This window comes from Pelecanus crispus, chromosome 5 (genome assembly GCF_030463565.1).
Source record: "Pelecanus crispus isolate bPelCri1 chromosome 5, bPelCri1.pri, whole genome shotgun sequence".
NCBI lineage: Eukaryota > Metazoa > Chordata > Aves > Pelecaniformes > Pelecanidae > Pelecanus > Pelecanus crispus.
In genome coordinates, this window is record NC_134647.1 from 8,484,372 (window position 1) to 8,507,407 (window position 23,036).

Consider the following 23,036-nt stretch of genomic DNA (forward strand, 5'->3'; position numbering starts at 1 on the left):
ATACAGGGAGTGATTAAAGATGAGTCTGATCTTATTTAATGCATTTTCTCACAGGTCATCACAGCATTGCTGTGTATTTGCAAACAAAACCACCCTGCTCCCCAGTGTCATCTAGTTCTGGAATATCTGTATATAAGTAATAGACAATCTAATGTTCTGAGACGTTAGTAGACGCTCCATATTCTCGGTAAGGAAAGAAGGGCACGGGATAGAGAGCTCACACAAGAGGCTGATTTCCGCTGTGTGCAAAGGAGCTGAAGGATGTGGATTTATTAGGGTAGTCGAAACACACTGTCTCTAATGTTAACAGTGTCTGGTGCACTACGTGCACTCCCAATCCTGTGAGCTACATTTAGTCCTGAATAAACTCATCCTTGTTTTGTACCAATGTGGATGGAAATTATCAGCTCTGTCTGCAAAGACATAGGTCCACCCCCTAGAAGACAACCCTATTAAAACAACAAATCAGTATCAAAAGCAGTGATGTAAAGTCATAACAGCCTATGAACTAGGTGCCGGTTTTGCATTACAATACCTACGTGAATGTCTTCATAGGCCTTTGCAGTGGAAAAGTACTGGTTTTTTTAAATGGCTAACTGTTCTTTTTTCTCTTTGTTTGTGTATTTGTTCTAAAATTTCTTTAATCAAATAGAGAAGTAGGAAGATCTAATTTATCTCTAGGTTTATCTCAAATACTTTTATGAATGTAGAATTGAAAATAATGGAGTTGCTGTTACAGGTTTACGTGTACGTGATAATAGAAGCTGTACCCTCTCTATAAGGGTTTTTACTGATTCTCAAGTGCAGAATGCCCCGAGAGAAATCATGGCATCATGTTTGTGCTTTGAAACTCATCTAGAGACAGATGGGAGTGTTGTTATACTAAGAAAATTGTCAATGTTTATGAATAATATCCAAAAGGAATTAAAATTAAAATATAAAAACTATTAATTGGAAACCTACACAAAATGTTCACTTAGAATATTGAAACATTTAAAAATTATTTTACTTGAGCTAGCTTAAGTTTCTACATGGAAAATAAGTTATCGTGGAGGTCTCTCTTTCCAACACACCTGAATTTTTCAGGACAGAAAATTTGTTGGAAGCTGTCCTTTCCTGCATTCAAGATACAGAGAGCCTGACTATACTGCTTTTTATAAAAAATACTAACGATATGCTGGGTTGGGCTATTGAAATTTTTCAGTGTTCTGTGAATAACAATATGACTGATTTGTATACTATTTCTTCCTCTAATAAACCTGAGAAGAGGAATACTGCCCCTATTTCACAAATAACAGCTGCATGAGATGTATGAAAGATTTATGTCCATTTATACAATATTTAAACTAAGAGCACTTCACAGCAGGGGGAGATGTCAGTGTTGTCATGGCAACAGCTGAAGATGTGTCATAAATGGACGAAGCAGAAGTCTTAGGCTTGCCCAAGCTGAAGCCAACAGCTCGTCTATTGTTTTGAACCTGCAGCCTAACCAGCTGAACGTTGCTTCTCTCATTTTGCTTTGGCAGCATATATTGTACTAGATAGGAAAAGGAGTAGCTGTCTTTGGGCAGTTGAGTTTGAAGACTTTGTTTAAGCCTGTATACAATTCATAGAATCATAGAATGCTTTGGGTGGGCAGGGCCCTTCAGAGCCCTCGCAGCCCAGCCCCTGCAGTGCCAGGGACAGCTTTAACCAGAGCAGGGTGCTCAGAGCCCCGTCCAGCCTGGCCTGGGATGGTGCCAGGGATGGGGCCTCCACCGCCTCTCTGGGCAACATGGGCCAGTGCTTCACCACCCTCATTCTAAAAAAATTTCTTCCTTATATCCAGTCTAAATCTACCCTCCTTTAGTTTAAATCCATTACTCCTTGTCCTGTCACAACAGGCCTTGCTAAAAAGATTCTCCCCATCCTTCCTGCAGGCCCCCTTTAAGTACTGGAAGGCCTCAATAAGGTCTTCCCGCAGCCTTCTCTTCTCTTTGCTTTCCTCCATTTGAAGCATTTCCTGCTGGTGACACAAGGAGGAGGGATCTCCTGGAGATGGATGTTGAAAAGTGTGATTATTCTTTCTTGGTCTTAGATGTTTTAGGCCAACTCTACTTCTTCCAGCTTATCCCACAGACTAGCTCAGTATTAGTCCCATTCTGTGTTTCTACAAATGAAACACATCTGTTAGCTCAGTTTGGTTTATTTTCCCTCCTCCCAATGTGTGTGTATTTGTGCCTAGATATACATGGAAAACACATGGAAGCATATTTTGTTTTGCTGTGCTGAACTTGTCCTTTTCTTTAGTTGGAAGATGTGTACAGATGACTAGTTTGCATTTGTTTTGATTTGATGTCAATTATGCTTATTCTTAGTAACATGCAGGGGCTGAGGGATTGGTTTTGGTCAGTTGTTTTTGCTGTTCTGCAGTAGTTCCAAAAAGCAAAAGAAAAATAAAAATACATGCTTCTTTAAGTTTCATGTTCTAACAATGTCCTTATGTGTCACAAAAACGCATTACACTAAAATCTATTATAAAGAGACCTGCCTCTTTAAAGTAACATAAAAGGTATATAAATAATTTGCCAAAATCTTTAGGAAATTAGATTATCTTCTCTGAAGGACTTGCTATGCAGACATTTCTTTGTCTTATACCATTCTTAATAGTCTATACAGATCTGTGTAATAACATTATACAGGGTTTTCTTTGATTCTGTTTCTAGACATTTTTATTCAGCCAACATTTCTGCCTGGTTGTAAAATAAAAGGTACTTACATATTGTTCTTCAGGCTGCATTAGTGTTTCTTTTAGAAGGAAAGGATATTTTCATTATCCTTGCTGTAATAAAATTTTAGGTGGATTCTTAAGTATTTCTTTCAAAGTTTAAGGATGAAGCAGTACCTTACTGAAGTGCTTTAATCTGACATTTTTTGGCCTATGGATCAGAATTTCTTTTTAATTTTATAAGGAATTGAAAATGTTCTTGAGTCGTTGTGGAAAAACTACCAAAACATCAGTGTTCAGACATAGGGCTTAAGTAACATTGAAAGAGCATAAATGCTTCCATTTTGTTAGAATAGATTAGCTTAAAAAATAAGCTTAAAAATATTAGCTTAAAAAATAAGACGTGAAGATCTGTGAAGATCTTTAAGTCTAGAGCTTTGTAGGGAACTACCTTCATGAGTGAATTAGGCTACTGATTCACTTTTAGTAGATTTTAAAGCATTTTTAGAAAAGGTTAAAAATCCACTTATGTAGGTGTATGTACTTTTTACACTGAAAATGAATAACCATAAAATAATATTTTTAAACAAATTGTAGGTGTGGTCCAGTGTATACTAAGATCAATTGAAGTCATTCCATTGATTTTGTTGGGCACTGGATAAGACCTGATTTTAATGACAAATTCTATATTAAATTGAGCTAGAATAAACAGGTACATAACTACATTAACATTTTGTGATTGTTTTTCATTTCTTTCCTTGTTTACCGATGGCAATGCTGTGTTAATCTTTCTCAAACAACAGGAACCATATAGAAGGGTGGCAAGTCATTGCAAGTCAACAAGGTTTTGTAAGTACGATGGTATAGAAGAGGGAGGCTAATCACATAGAGTGATTAGCCTTTGTCATTGTTAGTGGGCTTGCTTTGAAAAGGGCCTAGAAAAAGTGATGGGGTAGTATTTTATTTTTAAAAAAAAAAACCCCAAACTACTTGTTCTCATTGTACACAGGAATAAAAATTTCTCTTTCCAACAGTCATATAAGGGTAATTAAATATTTGGGGTTCTTTGTTTAAATCTGTGTTTTTCCAGTGAGTTTTTTTTCAGTACAAAGTGTATTTTTTGGTATGGAACCATATAACTTGAAAGTGGTGCTGAGAGGAAACAGATGCCGTAGATCCACCTCAGGTCTGCTGCAAGACAGAAATTTTAAAAAAATTTAGCACCAGTAGAATGGCTTTTCTGAGAGCTTATCTGAGCATCACATACTGTTAAAGGCCTAGCTATTCTAGTGTGACTAATGTCAGATCCAAAATTGCAAATAATCAAAGTTACAGTAAATACTTAACTTTTTTGTAAGGCATAAAAATCGGAATCTGTGGATTGCTGAATGCTGATTCAGACTCCTGTCCAAATGTGACAAACTAATTGTATCAATGAATGATAAAGACTGTGTATTTTAGATAGGTGGGAACTGAATTATAAAGGGAAGCTGGATTGGCACGTTCAGCCAATTTGAATTCATTTTAAATATCTAATTTTACTGAGTATTTGTAAAATTATTTTGATTTGTTTCATGCATAAATTCTTCTAGCTGTCTCAATGAACTTTTCTCTTTAGGACTGCTCTCTGTGGTACCTCTTGTGAAATTAATCATCTGGTCTGTGTTCAGTACTACAGTTCCCAAATGCCAACACCTGTTTTTACGATTTCTTTCACAGTACAACTTAAGAATTCGTTGATTCTACTTGCATCAGTATAAAGCTGCAAACTTTGAATCCAGAATTTATTAAAGAACATCAAAGATATGGACCAAATAATCACGGTTGCATGTTGTTCTATGACAGAATAATAGCAGAAACAATTGAGAAAATCATTCCATTGAGTAATGTACAGCATCAACAAAAATCATTCACAACTTTATTTAAAGTTCTCGCCATCATGTTAACTTACTAACTCCTGATAGGCACCTTTTACTTCTTGATTGTATTTACTGTTGAGAGAACGCCTCATTTTCAACAAAAGCAATAATTTGTCAGAAGTAATTACCAAATTATTAAGGAATTGGCTTATTTTGGACTCTAGTTCACCAGTAACCATACCCCAGTAAGTAATTTTCTGTTGAGGCTCTTATTTTGAAAATATTTTAAATTAAATTCATGTGAAGGAAAATGTTCTGTAAATGCATGCGAGTCAGTCGTTCTCAGATCTCTGTACAGAAGTAACATATGAGGTCCCACTCTTGGGCTGGCACTGTATCACTGTGAGATGAGGTATAGCCCAGTGTGAGTGGGCCAGGCCACCATCGAGGAGCTAACCTTGGTCCGTGTGGATGCAAGCCGTAGTCATGGTGAGGATGAAGGATTTAAGCTAGTGGTCAAGATTAGCCAAAAGTATGAAAACAAGTGAACACAGGTGTTTCTTCTAGTCTAGAAATTAGAAGAATATTAAAAGCCATGCTGGTGAGCAAGTTTGCTCATAATTCAGATTGTAAGGTTTGAAATGTGTTGGTCTATTTAAACTGAAGCATATGTCCTGTAGCGAAATCGAGTACGAAGTACACGAGTATTGGTTTTATTGTACAGCAGTCCAGGTAGCAGTCTGTCATTTTGCTTCTGTTATGGGTTATGACGAAAGCAAATTCGAAACAGGTCTTTTATACAAAAGAGCAGATGCTTTTGTTATACATATTCCTGTGAAGATGGTGCACATGAAGAAAACAAATGAAAAAAAACAAATAAATGGCATCTTTAGAGTTCTTGATTTAGGCTTTTGATCCTTTCCTCCCTCCAAATTTTCCCTGTTGCAACTGAGATCACTTGCAGGGTTTTGATCACATCAGTTCGGAATGTTTGTAGGAAATGTACCGTCATTCCAAGAGGTAATCTGTGTGCCAGACCTTTGGATAACATGGCTGGGAGAGTTGTACCCCAAGATCCCTCTTGGATCTTTTGTACAGTCTTGTGGCTGATAACTCAAAGTACAGTGTAGTCCTAAGTGCTACAGCAAAGAAAGTGGGCTTGTTGTAGTCACCTGGTGACTGATCCTGAAAGATGACTCTTCTTTTTTCTGTTATATATTTATAAAAGATGCTAAGGAGGCCAGAAACAAACAATGATTTTCTTTGAAAATATGAGCCTATAAATACGTGCATAGCATAAAGATGGGCTTCTGTACCATAAGGGCTTTTGGGCACAAAGGAGACTTTGTTTGCCTTAACTTATTGCAGATCCATTTTACAATTTTTACATTTATTAGGGCTAACTGTCTATACTATATGTGTACAGAATGGTCACCTCCTTTTGAGTAGAAAGATACACTCCGCAGCAGCAGAAGAAATTTCAGAATTTTCTAAAGCCCTTTCAAGACTTTACGTGTGTACTGTAACTAATCTCATGGTTTCCATCTGAAGCAGCTGTGTCATTCTTACATCCTACCCCAGAGGAGCCTCAGCTCTAGCTCCAAATTGATCTTTTCTCCCTGGCTGTTCCTTTCAATCGCCTTTTCTTTATTCTTTGGTAGAATGAAGAAGTGTATGGCAGACTATGTTTTAAAAGATAGTAAGCAAAAGGAAGTTACATTATTAAGATATTTGAGAAGCTGTTAGAAATTCTCATTTGAAGAAAGGATATTGTCTTTCCAGCATTTAAAAAATATATTTGCAAAACAATGTTTTCAATTGTAAGTATTCTTTTATCTAGCAGTATCATTGACCAAGTTATCTCAATCATTTCCCTGGAAAATTTTAGTTGTCTTTACCACACCCTATTCAAAATGGGAAATTTGTAAATTTAGGCTGAGTGTTACAAACACAGTCAATTATATGAAAGCTAGATAATCAAGTAGTATAAATAAGCATATCTGAAGAACATGATGTAAATTTACACAGTCTGAGACTCTGTACTTTTATCTCCTATGTATGCAATCAAGTTACCGTGAAATACACTGTGGGATGAATTTATAGTACTCTAGAACTCACAGTAATTTTCTTTGCACAGTCAATAAAAAGTAGCTTGCTCTTTCAAAAGTAAGCGACTTTTCTCGTATGATTTTATTTAATGTAGTAATATAGTCTACTTGTTTGAATGTTGCAATAATATCTTCTGACTTGAGAGCTGACCTGCTTTGGGGGTACCTCCTTATTTTCCATGTGCCTTAGCATAGTTTCCGGGAAGATCACTAGCGGCAGCGGTGTTTGCGTCATTGAGGGAATCGGGCTGAAGCCATATTGGTGCATCAGGCCAAGGAAGTTCAAAACCTTTCATCACCAAGAAGGGAAGCAGTTAGTATGGCACAGTGAGAATAGTGAGCAAGACATCTTTGGCTGATACGAAATGCTACAATAGTGTTACAATTCTCAGCCATCGCAAAACCTACCAGTTCTAGTAAATTAATCTCAGACTCAAGGACCAGGATTGGTGACTACAAATTCAGACCACTGGATTTTTTAAATACAAGTCCAGCATTCTAGCATTAGTAATTCTAGGTTTCTCCTTTTATAAATAAGCAAGTATTAACAACATGATTTACAAATGAAAAATAAAGCATCATTACTTTATGCATGGAGCCAGAGAATGACTAGATACTGGCTGACCTCTAAAAGCAGAGCAGATGAGGAATTAGGAATGATAAAAATGCATGTGTATGTGTGTGCGTGGCTTTTTTCACTTTCAATAATCTGAGGCAATGTTTTTAAAAATATATCATTGCCAACAAATCTGTCTTACCACATTTTTTTCTGATGTTACCTGGGCTATTTTTTGTCCAAATAAATTAAGCTCATCTCATAGAGATAGGATTGGAAGTTTTCTGTTACTTTGATCAGAATTAGCAGTAGACAGGTCAAGCCAATTACTCTAAAATTGGACAGACGCAAAGTAGTGTGGTATGTCAATCATTTGCTGTTTTTTCTTTTAGTTTCAGAGCTCTGCATCCCTCAGGGAAGCTGTTGCAGACATCCTGGTCTTGTGAATTGCTGAGTAGGATTTCCTACTGCTACCTGTTGTCAAAACTGTGCAACTGGAAGAAAAAGAACAGTTTTAAAATGTTTTCATTAGAGAATCAGCATTACATATTTCCAAGAAGGTTATTTAGAGTTATTGCATTAAAAAACTACTACCAAAGCTTAATTAAAAACCACAGAACAAAGGAAATTTGTTATTAAGACTCACATTTCATTGTAATTTTTACTTAATGACGTAGAACCCACAGCTAACAATATATCGGGTTGGCTCTTGAGTTATATACTAAGCCTGACACAGTGATTTTCTGTGTACGGTGTGTCTGTGTCATCCTTGCTAGCACAGCATCTCCATATCATGACACTGAAGTAGGATTGATGACAGCCTTCTTTATTGTGGCCCTTAGCAATAGATTGTTAAGATTAGCACGTTGTCTGAGGAAGAGATTTGTCTGAAGGTCTTGCAATTCTTCCTACAGTTAAATTCAACAGAGAGCTATCATTTGCTTCTCTCCCTGGAAGGCTTGTTTATATTTCAGCCTAGAAAGATAAAAAAGATAACACAGAGGATTTCCTTTTTTTTTTTTTACTTCCTGACTTGATTTATTTAGCAGAATTCTCTGTGTTCAGAACTTGGATTTTTAATTAAATTTGCGTAAGAAGGGTGAATTTTTATTGCTTGGTGATCTGTATTAAAGGAGCATTAATAATGCAGTTCAGACTTTAAGATTTCTTTACATTCCAGCAGGCATATGAGAAATAAAGCAAGAGTCTGCTATCTTTTAGTTGCTGAGCTGAAATCCTGCTAACAAAACATGCAAAATATCTTTTAGTTAAAAAAACATGGGCAAAGAAGGTCCGGCAAAGAAAGACTCTTCTGGACTTACACACTTTAAAGTGTATTTGGGAATAGAAAGGAGTAAAATTATTATACAAGAATGAACCAACATGCCTTCCATTGAAGGCAATGCTAAAATAAAACTAAGAGTGAATAGCTTTTGTAGAATAAGAGCTGTAGGGAGTGCCTATCTTAAAGATTTATACTTGTATGGCTTCCTACCTTCTCTTTTGGTCTTGCAAAATGGCCTTCGTTAAGAAGCAATCGGCAAACGTCATTTCCTCTGTGCTTAGAGAACTTAAATAAATGGCTTTATACATATTAGACGCTACTTTCATAATTTATGTTGTGAGCAAACCTCTTTTGTCCCTCAGAGCGCCATTGACTTGGGTGGAAGTCAGTATGTTCATCAGTTTGTTTACACACAGTGAATAGCAATATATAAGCTTGCAATTTCCTCCCTTCTTTATCAATGCATTTTACTTGCAGTTACCTGGACTATTTAACCACTTTGTGCGAAGAAAATAATTTTCCTGAATAGAGATAGGAATGTTAGTTAAATGTCACTTTGATCAGAACCCACGATACAATATACTGAAATAGGGGATAAAATCTGCCAATTGGTCTAACTGAATAAACAGTAAGGTAACATTGTCAGTCATCTCTTGCTTTCCAGTTATCTGACCACAGAAATGAGTTTATAGTGTAAGAATCTAGGTGATAAACTGCCACAAACTATCTGACAATACAGTAAATGTAATTAAATGTTGATACGATAGTACTGAAATAAAATTAAATTATGAAAATACTTGCTGATTTGGAACTACTATAGTTGTTTGGGCATTTTTAAGGTTTATTAACAAAATTGACCAGTAAAATTTATTGTGTAAAATTGTGACAGTTTTCCCAATTTATCCTCAGTTCCAAAATAATTATTACTTTATTCCAATATAATCCTTCCATGTTTGAATTTTAGTGCTTTGTCAAATATGCCAGGAACTCTTGAACATACAGACCACTAAAGGGACTGCAAGTGATTTTGCAGTTTTAAAACTGCAGATTCTTAGGGTGTGGGAATGCCCCTGTGAGAGTTTTACAAGTTTAGGATGCTAAATGGCAGGAATTGAACTCTTCACTTGATAAAATTGAAGATTAAATGGAAGAATTTAGTGGGGTATGGAATAGCTTATTTCCTGTCTAGTAGTACATAGAGGTGTCCGTAGCATGACGTGCTCTGTACCCAACATTCGCCTCTGAGAACAGGCCTGCAGGCTCCTACATACTAACGCAGGCTGCGTGTCTACAGCTGGAGAAGTCTGATCGGATGTCCTCTCCCACAGTCAGTTGAGGTATCTAAAAATTTTTACACCAAAAAGCAACTTTAAATTGGAATTCTGTTTTTTTTCAAATGTGTATGTAAAGCCAGGTTTTAAAGTTTCTCCACTAATTCACGGAGGTGTCTGGGATGGTTTGCATTCTTATTCTCACTTTGTAAAAAGAAAATCTCTGTAATAGTGTGCTGTATTTTGGCAGCCTGCTTAATTGTATTTGGCAGCTTGTTTTGGTCTGGAGCAGCTTACTACCCATCTAATTAAAATGGGGGGTACCGTGATACGTGTCTTGTCTCTGAAATTGATAGGGATGATGAAAAAGGCTGTGAAGACGACTAATTATTTTTCAACAACCAAAGCTTTTCAGTTCAAATCTTCCCTGGTTTTCATATTTCTAAGGTCATTAAAATGCTCAGAGAACAAACATTTAGTGTGACGCTAAATGTCATGGGTGTGAATTTCTTCTGGTCTTGTCTTCACATACCATGCTCCATTCTTTGCATGTTCAGGAAAGCCATGCAGAGAGAAATGAATATAAGCCTCCTTTTTTCTTTTTTTAAATTTTATTTATTATAACAAGGCAAACCTGTCAATCTTTGCATTATTACGCTCCTCTCCTGTGTTGTTCCCACTGACGATAGAGGGATTCAGTCGTGCCATTAGTTGTTGGCTAGTGTAGGAAGTGCTGGGGAAGGCACCGATCCGTGTATAGCGAAGAACAGTTGGTTCCGGAGAAGCAGCCTGCTGTTCCACTGCGTGCCGCAGATCTGCATCGGATCCTGCTCTGTGCCCTCCAGCTCCCAGGTGAGAGTGGCCATTCCTTGTCCCAGGATCCTTTCAGCCGGGGTCAGTCACGGATGGGCTCCAGCCAGGGTCTTAGACTTCTAAATCACAAATGTATTTGTGCAGAGAATTTCTTCTAATTCTGTTCATCCTCCTCAAGAACAGAATTGCAGGACTTCACCACCTGTTAGCTGAGGGAGGAACCAGACAAAAATACCAAGGAAAGTGACAAGCAAATATCTTATTTTACCTTCATTCCTTCTGGCAGATTTCCTATTGCATTTGTGTGATTTTTGAAAAAAAAAAAAAAAGATGACAGCTAAATCGTTATGCTAGAAATTGTTTTTTTTGAAAAAAAAAAGTATCAGCCTGTCTATATGTTCTCATTTACCTGAGTTTGAACGTTCTTTCTCTTAATTATTTTGGGTGTCTTCATTATTGTGTGTCCAACTGACAATTTGTGTGGACTCATTTTTCTGTGTTCCAAATTCAGAACCTTTCAAAGGTATCTAAAATGAAGGATGCTTAAAATAGTCACCTTTGCATTCCTGGGTCTCGCCCCATTTGTGTTCTAGAGGTTTCAGCAGGACAAAAATGAGCTTGTAATAACCCATTGATGAGGGTGCACTAGTCACATCAGCTTCAATAATTATAATTACATTATACTAATGCAAGTTAAAGGGCAAAATTATTTTCAATATGAATGTTTTTTCAGCACTTGATACACTTCTGAAGTACTGCTATATTTCTGTGTAAAAGGAAGTCTGCTTTGATTTTCAGAAATCTGTTAAAATACTTCTAGTATAAAAATAGAGTATCTTACAGCTGTCAGGCTGTTGGAATGCCATAAAGATCATGCAGATAACTTCTAATCGGGTTACCATTTTCCATAGTTAAAGTTTGCATTTCTAAAAGTTAAGGCAGTGCTTTGAGAATGTGAAATACCATGAAAGGCAGATCATAATACTAAACAGTTTATTCAAATAGATAAGATATTCGTGGTGCCTGCAGCCACTCTTTGCAGGATTACTGGGTGCCAGCCACCCAGACCTCAAACAATTACACTCTGTGTTCAGAGTCCAGTTGTTCTGGCTTTTAAACTTATTCTGGATCTGTGATCTTCAAATATCTCCTAAGATCCCTGATCCAATTCTGTTTCCTTATCTGTGAAATAGGGAGACTGCTGTAATTGTTGGGGTTGATTTATTTTTTGAGGTAATCGTAAATATAGTTATATGTCTATAATGACCTAAAAAATAAACTGTCTCCACACACATACTAAAAAAAAACTTTAAATCCATCAAATAAAAAAAAAGATTCTAATTTATTTGGAAAACTCTCTATGGTAAATACAAAATTTTGCAATTCATTGCTGCATCCATTGAGCTGCTTAAAATTTCACTGAAACTCTAGGAAAAAAAAGATCTTTCATCAAAAATTTGTATATTGAGGTTCATGTGCAACTCCAGTGAAAATATTACTATCTGGCAGGTCTGTATTTGTTTATAACTAGAAAATTCACGTGTGTTGTACTGTGGATAGCAGATACTAAGAAAGGGTTCTTACAGTTAATGTGGAAAAGTGAGAATTTAGCCAGTGCTTTTGTGGACTGGTTTCAAATGCTTACCATGGCTAAAATGTGTTTCTTTTCTCTAAGTCTGAAGAACACCAGGAAGAATCCAACTTAAGTAGACTTAAACTACAGTTATATTTTTTTTCTTATCTTATTTAAGAACTATATATTTAAGGTACGGGATAGTTGGCATACTTCTAGAAAGAAATCTGATATATGGCAAAGCTAACTAAATCCTCTCTTGATCTAAATCCTCCATATTGCACTTGAGTCAGCCAGTTTCTGTGGAGCAGAGGTTACACTGCAGTATGATTCCAGGTATTTGAAGGTGTGTTATGTTTGTCTGCTGGTGTGAGGATTTTGAACTTGAAATATCAGCCAATGAAATACTGTTTGTATGCAGTGTAAGGCCTGTGGTTTGAATCTTTGTAGCATGCTGAGAATTAGGTTTTATGATGTTGGAGAATTATTTACCTTTCTTAGAAGTACTTTCAAACTGGACTCGCTTGGTTTTTTAACAGCAGCATTGATGATTTTTTTTTTTTTTTTTCACGCTCTTGATGCCTGATATACCACAGTTGTTGAAAATACAATTCACAATCAAGTCAAGTTTGAAATAGTAGCATAAAAATAGGGGAAAAATAAATAAAAAAAAGATCCTGAATCTGGAGGTTTGGCATTTGGAGTTTTCTGATATGTTTCATTTAGTCTAAATTTGGCAAACTTCAAGTTAAGCATCTTTTTAAAATTAAACCACTAGGCTTCTTTACAGTAATGGAGACAAATAACCAGGGTGGGGGGGGATGCAGTTCTCACTGGTTGTGTTTTTAAATGTGCTTATGTTCTAAATAAAAGCTAATTAACAACAATTTTTTCATATAGACACCAATATATAGCACAATACATAGTATGACCAACATTGTTCATATATTTATTGTTGGTTGTGCTGCAGTTAGCCTGAATCCTTGCATGTAAATTCTATGTTAATACATCTGAGCTGTAGCTTGCGTACAATGTCATTCTTTAATTATCTTTTTGAAAGGATCTCTCCATCTTTCTAATGTGACCACAGGACAGGAACTTGCCAGAACCTGAGAATAATGGCAGTATTCCAGCTCTTTTTTATTAACAGTTCAAAACCTTCAATGAGTGGTAAAAACGTTTAGCCTATGCCCAAGCTGTTACAGGTTTGGGGATACATGTATAAATTATGAGTTTGCTGGATCTCTATGAAGCTTCCAGAAACCCATTTAAGTCAGATAAGCATTTACAAACCTTCAACTCAGTCTTCTGGCTTATTCTGTTAACTTAGGTAAAACCTGCTTTGAAGCAACTGGCCAAACTCCATGACTAAATTCTTTTTGCCATGTAGGACCTGGATACTTCTCTGCTAGCTTTGCCTCCAGTCAGTAAAACACAAAAGATGGGAGAAATGTTGCCTTTGGAGAGTCTCCTAGGTCATTAAATTTGGAATAACCTTCATTTGGATACAGCGAGTTACAAATCTTGGCCATGGGGCTTTAGAAACAGCTGTTGAGTGTGTCTGATATTACTCAACATTTCTGGTTGGTTGTGGCTTTTTTTAGCCAAAGTACCACTCGTTCCTTGTCCCTGTCCAGGGCCAAAATGCTTCCTTTGGTTTTGGCAGCTAGTTTAAGGCTTGAAATTACAAAGCCTGTGGATTGTAGGTATAAGCTGCAAAAGCTTCCCTGGTAAATGTGCAGTTATGGGCATCTGCAACATTCTAGACATTTCATTTGTTATATTTGGAGTTGGGGCATCAATAATACATAGTTTCATTAAAAGACAATGTGCTTTAATGTCATTGCACTGAGTTATTTTGGGTGATTCAAGTGACCCCATTTGAAATATAACAGACTAAACTATGCACCTGTATATTCAATTGCAGAGAGTTTGCACCATGTGCCTGGAAGGAAAACTAGCATGTTTCTTACAGACCTTCAGGTTTTGTTATTCCTGTTCTTAAATGCAAACATATGCATTTAGTATCCTGATAAAGCTCAACTGGAACTATAACATATGGGCCCTCTTTTAGTTCCTGCCCCCTGGAAAGCCAAAACTAAACAAAAATACCACTCCTCCTTTTCTCTGATTTGTTTGCATTCTTTTTTTGAGATTATCTTGTTTGAAAACAGAAGGTTGGCACCTGGGAAAGGAAGCACAGAAGTGTGTGAAGCAGTGGGATGCTGGACAGGCGGGGTCCTGCTTTCTCCCAGAACCGGCACTGCAGTGCGCTGCTCTGCACAGTGCGTGCGCGTACTGGAATATTACCCCTGCGTGGACTTTTGAGCAACCCTGGAAATTGCTGTTAACTCTGCCTTATTGGAGTTGCCTGCTTTCTGGCTTTACAAAAAGCTTTCCCTAAACACATTGGTTTCTCATGTTCATCTCTAGCGGTGCTGGAAAGAGTGACATACAAAATTGACTGCTTTGGTATTTTTGGCTGACCATTTTTTAGTGTTATACTTGCTGAAGGGTGGCAGTGAAGGCTTGCTGTATATAGAAGATAGTTCAGCAGCTGTTAAAAGAGAGCCCAGGCATTATTTTTTTCTGAAATCAGGAACAGATTTACCCTTGGTGTGTGTCTGTCTCTATCATTCAGTGTTTGCTTGGGTTTTATAATATTACTGGTATCCTCTTCGGGACTGTGTATTGTAGAGAAAGCTGGTTCACTGTTTTCTCCACAGGAATAATTTTTTCATCATTCGGTAAGTTATACCCTATTTCTTGTAGTAGGATTGTTTCATAGTTGTGGATTGTGCAGTCCTGCTTGGTTGCCCAGTCTGTTCCGTTCATTTGTAGGACATGCCAGTGGAGGAGGCATGGGTGCTCTTTCTGTAGTAAATGGGAGCATAAAAGCAAATTAACAGAAGTGCATCAGGAGACTAAGTAAGCTTTAGGACTGCACTGCTTTGCTGTTCTTTGAAATTGCTACCATTGGTGAGTACCATGGTGTAATGGAATAATCAGTCTGGGAAAACTACATCTGTGCTGCCTACATGAAAGCCAAAACTGTGAATATTTAACCCCTGAAATGGAAGTCTTCTGATCTTTTACCGTGAGGCACTGAAGCAGCCACAAGACAAATACAATCAGAAAACATGTAAACAAAGGCAATTAAGGGAGAACTAACATTTAATTCTTTGCAAGAACCACAAAAATAGGTTTTTAAAAATTCTGAAGTTGAATGATTTAAGATAGAAAATCCTGAAGTCAGAGATAACTTTTTTTTTTTTTTTTCTTTTGCTAACGTGTCACCAAACTGGAAATAATTATTTGGATTAAACTCAAAGGAAAACTTTTGCACAAAGCCCTGGAATTCTACTGTTTCTGTAATAAGAAACGAGGAAAATCTTCAATTGATATACACTGTTGTAGTTCACGGAAGTAAATGAAATTAAGGCGGTAAAGCTGATTAATAGTTTTGGTGGGATTGCACTTTCTGAAGGAAGGAAGGGAGTAGTAAATCCTAGGTTCCTTAGCTTTGTTGCTTTTGTATGAATTTAGAAGCCAGAAGTTCCAGCCCTGCCTGTCGTCCAGGGGATAGTAGAGACAGACTGGAAGATACAGTCGCTGCTCTGAAGTGTGTAGAATTTGTATAGAAAACAAATTCAGAAATTGGAAAAACTCAAGAAGAATAGTGTCTTGGCCTAACAGTCATGCCCCAGGCAGTGGCAGAGCTGAGGACGTGATGTCTGGCTCCTTTAGAGCCCCGTTCATCGAGTCACATCCCACAGCCGAGTCTTCCCCAAGGATGGAAGTCTCCTAGTACTCTGCTGCAATTTGTTCTGCACAGAGACACTGTGACATCTTTCAGGCAGGTGGAAAAATGAACCCTCTTAGGGACTTCTTTACAAAATGCTCATAAATGCTAACGAGATCAAGATCCAGGTTTAAGATACTTATGCTTCTACTTGGTAGATATGTACATAGCAGTATGATGGTACTTACCATGTTGATGCAATTACGAAGTGGGAAGATGAGCTGTAGATTTTGTATAGATAGGGTTGGTACAGTTTTGCCAGGGACTTTGGGATAGAAGTATGGGTGTAGGAATGTGACACTGATGGATAGCACCGGATCTGCCCATGTAGATTAGATATCTGGAAAACCTGTGTCCAAGATATTGGAAGTATAACAGCCATTTGTAGCTACTGTGCTGATTGCAGACATTTTGGACATGTGCATAAAAATCCTTAAATTTTTCTCTACTAGAATTTCGGGGAGGGAAGAAGGTGCATGGGGAAATGTATGCCTATCTGTTGGTCCTGGTCAGTAGCGTGTTTTACAGGTATTAACAGTATCAGTCATGTCTGTTCTTTGCTTTCAGTTGTTGTGAGGGATTTTTAGGAAGTATTACTCATTTGGTTTTCTCTGCTTGGAATGGATTTATTTTGAAATATTTATTGTAACGTTAGTTTTTGATGTTTTACCAACACTGGGCAATGAAAACAGACTGTATTGCAGTTTCACTTCTGATTCAGCACAGCTTCCAGGTCCTCTTGCTTGTGACTCTGTACAACCTGCAAGATATGCATGGTAATATATACAGAAATAAACCAAACGCTTTCAGCGATGTTCAAATTGCCTTCCTGATTTCTGCTAAGTGCAGGTCATGTGCTTTGAAGCCATGATATTTTATGTGCTGACATCCAGATGTGTCTTTCAAAAACACTAATTTCAAAGCAGACATGATGGAGTGGTTGTCCCATCAAGAGGAGCTTCCTAGAAAAAGTCTTCCCCTCTCTGAGTAGGTAAGAGGAGACTTTTATGACAGATGGAGGAGCTGTTTGTATGTACCATCTCTCATTTGTAGCCAGACTCATCCCAAAGATTTCTGTTGGGAAGAACTGGAGGCAGAGTTAATTTCCTGTCCAATTTCTTGCCTCCTATGTGGGTACAAAAAAGTAGCAGGGTGCTCTCCCAATGCAGAGAAGGAAATGAGAGGCCCAGGGTCACTGTGGGGTCCTCGCTCTCCAGGACCACATTTTAGATGGATTAAACCTGGCGAAGGCTAGTGGGAGACTCATGGCTGGAGAGTTAAATTGGAACGATTTTGTAGGGTTAGGGCCCCAGTAATTTGATTTTTCTGAGGCACATGGAAATGAATGAAACCCTTATTTTTTTGAGGGTAGAGTGTGTGGGAAATGGGGTATTTTTCTTTGTTTGGAATCACTTTGGAAGGGGTGAAGGAATTACAGCAAAATCTGACCTACAGGTTGGCAGACTTCACAGATTGCTGTCGCCGTGCAGGTGGAGGCAGTGGTAGATTTGTGGCTTACTGTGCTGGCTCTATTTTTAGTTTCTGACTGCCTGCAAGTTCTGTTTACAAATGTCAGGAAAATGCATTAGGATTATCTGCTTTATAGTAGAGGTAATAAAATGCTGTCCAACTTAGCCAATAAAATAGCTAAAAGCAGAGTCCCACTGTCATGGCAGTGTAGCTGCTAAATGTACGCAGTGGCTCTACAGGATTTTTAAGCAACCTGCTCTATTCTTTCCTCATTGCTTGTTTCCCACCATTGTACCGATTCAATATGGAGATTAAGAATCTCTGGGTTTATTTACATCAGAGGGTCCTCTGGGAATAACTGAAAATGAGAAGGAGGAAGGTGAGGGTTCAGCAAAAGCTCTGTGATCCTTTCCTGCAGTGCCATACATTGCTCCTGGGGCATGGCAGTGATACTGGAGGCATAAGGACCGCAGGTTATTCCTTTGCCCAGGGATCTCAAGGGTGCTTGGATGCCAAGAAGTCCTTCCCTAAAAGTTCTTTCAGCTTCAGTGCCTAGAATGGGAGCCAGTCGTCGTCTTTAGAGGATGTGGTCAGTCTGTGGCAACCTGTATTGGTTGATACCCTGTACGCCAATATTACAGTTGCTTTCTCTGCCATAGAGCCTAGACTCATGCACAAACATTGCATTTAAACTGGGGTGATTTACTGGTGAGCTTTATGACTGTACTTGTCAGCTAGAAGTGTTAATGTGCTTAAGTCAAGGCTGAAGGTGCTTTAACATTATGTGACTCTGAAAGACAGACAAATGGGTGGTTTTTCCCATTAGAAACCCAAAATGTAAATAAATAATACAAAATATATCTTTCCAGTGCTTAAATGGTCATTACTATTTTTATTACAGCCTTTTACCACTACAAGTTAGTATTGTAGGGTACCAGTCCTTGGAAAGTCTCTCCTCCAGTTGTATTCACTAGCTAGCAAAAAGGTTTAAGCAGACTTGTGACACTGTTAGTTAATACTGGTTTTTAATGACTGTTTTAGATAGCTCAGGCCGTACAGATTGTGTGTTAGTGCTGTGGATATTCACTGTGGTAGAATACATAAAAATAAAGACAGTTCTCATGCTGAAGACCTATGCTTTAAATACGCCAAATATACCACCTAAAGCGTTCTTAAGGTGTGGCTATCTGTATGCACTTCATCACCCATAGAAATGATATATTCATTTTTAAGGGAACCATAGTGTTAATTTGTCTGGATTTGAGTGGGGAAAAAAGCTGGCAATTTAGTAAAAAAGCTGAGGTGCTAATTCCACTACAGGGGCAGGCTAGAAATAGAAGTAGGAGTAAAAGTGTGGCTTTGAACTGCATCATATGAAAGCAGTAACGACAGGAACATTGCAAGCTTGTGTGTACCTGTGAATGCCCATATTTTTTTTTTATCCAAGTTCTGCAGTTTTTTAAACTGTATGCCTCTAAGGTGGCACACAATGAAAATTTGATAGGTAATATATTACTCTGCAGTGAAGTGTTCAAATTTGCAGCTGGATCACTGCAAGCTAGTGTCAGCTTGTCAAGTGTAGCTCTTGCCTGGCAAGTCTGACCAAGAGATATAGCCTCTTTTGTGACCTAGGGAGATGAAGTGTGGGAAATCATGGTTTAACAATGGGAGGGAGATGTAAATCCATACTAACTGTTTCAATACTCTTCGACTTTGAGAAAATGGGAATCTGGAAATGCACTTGATGACGTTTCTTTGTGTTTTGGCAAACTGTAATGATAAAGTCCAAATATTTGCAATATCTGGCATGCTTGTGGCCACAGCTAGGTCTTAGATCAATAAGAAAGGGTTATTTTTCTCCAAGATTTTAATTTCTGTTTATCCACATAAGTGCCACAGAACTGCAGCTTGCTGTTACTGAAAAGAACAGTCAAACCATAGTGGCTCTGTTCTGCCAAGCTGTTCTAATGAATACTGGAATACTGAAAATTAGATACTGTGTTTGTCAGCCTAAGATTGACAAAGTCGTTGATGAGTCTGGTTATTTTTTTTTTTTTTTAGTTGAAGTATTTTCATTTTTACAAAAATGTATTTTTCTTAGTAAGTTAGCTGATATCTGTTCATAAAAGAGTAGTAAAATTAATCCTTTTCGGCTTTATTCCAAGCCCTCTTAATATTGGAACTAGTGCTGTACGTTTTATTCAGGTTCAGTTAGTCCTGTTCTCACTTGACAGGCTACAAAACACAGCAAGAAGGCTAGAGCTGCTCAGTGCTCGAGAGCTTGACATAGCCGTAGTGTTGCTGTTGGCCTGTGAGAGTTGCAGTTTGGTGAAGTCCCATCTCCAGGTGATGGCCTTTTCTCTTGCTGCCTGCTTCCTCCCTGGTATTCCTCTGGGCTACGGAAAGGCGTTTTTCCTTGCACCCTATCTCCTTAGAATTGGGAACTGTGAGATGATAACATTAGGATGCATGGAGTAAAATTTAAAAAGTTTTGGGTTTTTTTTTTTTTTTCCCCCCCTAGATGTTAGCCCATTTTTAAAGTCTCGTTTATTTTTTAGAGGCAGTATGCAGTCAAAATCAGAGCTGGTAAAAATTATTCCTGCTAATGCTTTTTCCATTGGAAATCACTAATGGCATGGAATTTGAAGCATTTCTTGGGGCTGTGTGAATTACCCTTAGGCTTTTTGTCAAAAAGATGGCAGTCAGGAAGTCTGGATGGCCCTGCGTAGTTTTCTGTCAGCCAGTTCAGGTGGACTTTTGTGCCTAGCTGGAGCAAGGAGCACTTTGAAACATGTAAAGTTTTCTGAGAGTTTGAAATTGTGGTTTCAACATACTTTTACTCAAAACTGCATCTGAAATGCAGCATGTTTCATAAACAGACTGTTTCTGGATGCGATGCTAAGGTCTGCCCCATTACGGTTTTGGAAGAAAGAAAAGCACCTCTTAAGTGACCTAACTATTTCCTGCAGCATGTAGACCTTCTTTAAGTGTTGGTCAGGTCATTCTAGTGGGAACTGGGTGAAACTAACCTTATGTGTTGAAACAAGTTTTGTAGCTCTCGGACAAGAGAAGAAGAAATGATATAGAAAAGATTTAAAGTGATTCTAAATAATATTTTCTTTCCTACAGCTGTCTCCGTAATGAGATACAGCGCATCATCATTTGGATTTGCTGTAAGTAGAGATACAATTTAAATATTCTCTATTTTTTTATGTGCTTTTTCTGTACATGAAATACTGTATTTTTTCTTACTGGTAAGTTCATGGCAAGGTGTGCAAAGTCAATGATGGATTAGAAAAAATATTGTTGAAGTCATACCTTGAAAAGGATAGTAAAGATACCTCCATTATACTTTTTCAGTTTCTGACTAAGTCTTATATTGGAGTTAATACTTATATGTCATCATTGATAGATATTATCCACCAGATATGGTTTTCTTCTACAAAATCTCTCAGCTTAAGCAGTTCTGTTTATGAACTTGAGCCAAATTCTGAAGTTCCCTTCTGAACTTTGCATGATCCTTTTCCTGTTGAAGTCTATGATAAAACTGTTGACTTTGGGATGACAGCTTTCCTCTCCAGTAGTTGCCATGACTTTCCTGATTAGTGACAGAGCAAAAAATTCCTAATGACAAGCAAAATGACTCATTTCAAATCATTTGTCTTTTGCTTTCAAATTTGAAGGTTAGATTGACTCTGTGGAAAGTTTGACTTAAGGATGAAAGTTCTTACAGTGGGACAAGCCTGGTGTTTGGTGTTATCTGACATCATGTCTTCCTTAACTGGAAATACAAGCATGGCAATTTTGCTGATGGTACAGAATAATATGAAATCTGGATGCAATGGGATTTTGAAAAAAAGTGTAGTATTTGCTTGCTTTGAAACAAAACCTTCTATTGCAGAAAATTAGTGACTTTGCAGAAAAAAGGAATGCTTGACAGGCATTTTCAAACACTTTTGGTTTTTTTTAGAGTCTTTGCATAAGAATCATATTAGTTTTTTAACTCTTGTGGTGCCACAGTGGCAGATTGTGGGTTTTGGTTTTTTTTTTTCCCCGTAACTCCTCCACAGGTGATGGATTACAAATGAAAAGTTTCTAATCCATTGAATGACTTCATGAGCTCTGAAGTACATCATTGTGCAGTAATACATGGCACAAATGTGAAGATTAATTTAATAAATGTAAATCCTGCTTTCATTAAAATGATTTATTTGAAGCTGCTTTGTGCCTATGCAGCAGGATAGTAAATACATTACTGTTAGTACAGGGCACATTTAATGGCCCACAAAACAATTGACTCTGTATCTCTTTCAGTTTGATGCTACCCTGGATGTTTTGTCATCAGCGATAGTTTTGTGGCGTTACAGCAACGCAGCTGCTGTGCATTCTGCACACAGAGAGTACATGTAAGTACACTTAATTACTTTTGGCTTTGGTAGAGGCCTGCAGAGCTTTTGTCATCAAGCTGTGATGCTACAGCTTCCAGAGCTTTGACAAAAAACATTTTGTCATGTCAGCAAGTATTCTTTCCTTCTGCCAGCTTACTGTTTGGTCCCAAACATGCAGCCTTTCCTTAGGCAAACATCCCTGTGACTGTAATTTGCAGTTTCTTTTTAGCCAAGATAGTAATTGTTAGGGCTTTGCAATTTTTTTTCCTTGCAGCATCTGTATCAAATGAACTGCATTTGCAATCTGCAATGGATTTGTAGATCTTTTATTTTGCATCTTACTCCATTATTCTTACTAGAGTATGTTTTTAACATTGATGCTTGTATTATATTTGAGCTTTGCTTAACCAGATTGGAACATGAACCCCTTCTCTTTGAATCTAAATCACTTCAACTGCTAGTGATATTATTAGAAGTTGAGATTACAGAACATCTGATAAGATTGAGCCTGTATTAGTGATATGATAGTAGGGTGACACAGTTTGTTGTAACTGCTGTACAAAGAGAGAGATAGACACAGCCTTTTTATTGCAAAACTGTCGCTGTTTTGGTAAGAAAGAGTATATCAATACTTGCACGTCTTCTTCATGGAAAAAAGTATATGCTTCCAAAGTAAGCATATTTAATGCTTGTTGTATAAATCCTATGGAAAAAAAGTCTTTAATTTGCAGTGCAGTATTGATCACAGTGGAAATTATATTCTGCATCATTGTGCAGCATTTTTATTGGCAATGCATGTGGTAGCTGAGAAGATCAAGTGGAGATTGGCTCAAGAATTGTTCCAGCTAGTGCATAAAGATGACTTTAACTTCCTAGTCAAATTTTGGGTACATCTAGGTGGAGAATTGCAGTGCATTTATCTGCTTTGGTTTTGTTCTGTGCTGCCATTGCTAGCAGTATCCCATCTGGCTTGTTTGAAGACAGTTCAACTATCCCCTGGAATGGACCAGAATTTTACAATAAAGGGGGATAAGGTAGTTTTTGTTCTGAAGCACCTCTAATGAAGTCCCTTCTACAAGAAGGGAAGCCTGATGAAACAGAGCTTTTACATAACTGGTAGGATCAAGTTAAAAAAAAAAAAAAAAGCCACACAGAAGGGACTAACTTGTCTTCATAGTCCTTTCCTAAAAACTAAGAAAACAGT

General features: G+C 37.5%; 1 protein-coding gene across 1 annotated transcript in view; it reads left to right on the forward strand.

Annotated features, from left to right (window-relative positions):
- TMEM163 (transmembrane protein 163) overlaps positions 1–23,036 on the forward strand; it is a 102,708-nt gene that overhangs the window by 38,936 nt on the left and 40,736 nt on the right. Inside the window, exons 3-4 of the mRNA XM_075711455.1 lie at positions 20,574–20,617; positions 21,759–21,850. Coding sequence (XP_075567570.1) covers positions 20,574–20,617; positions 21,759–21,850 — 136 coding nt within the window. The remainder of the gene's footprint in view (positions 1–20,573; positions 20,618–21,758; positions 21,851–23,036) is intronic.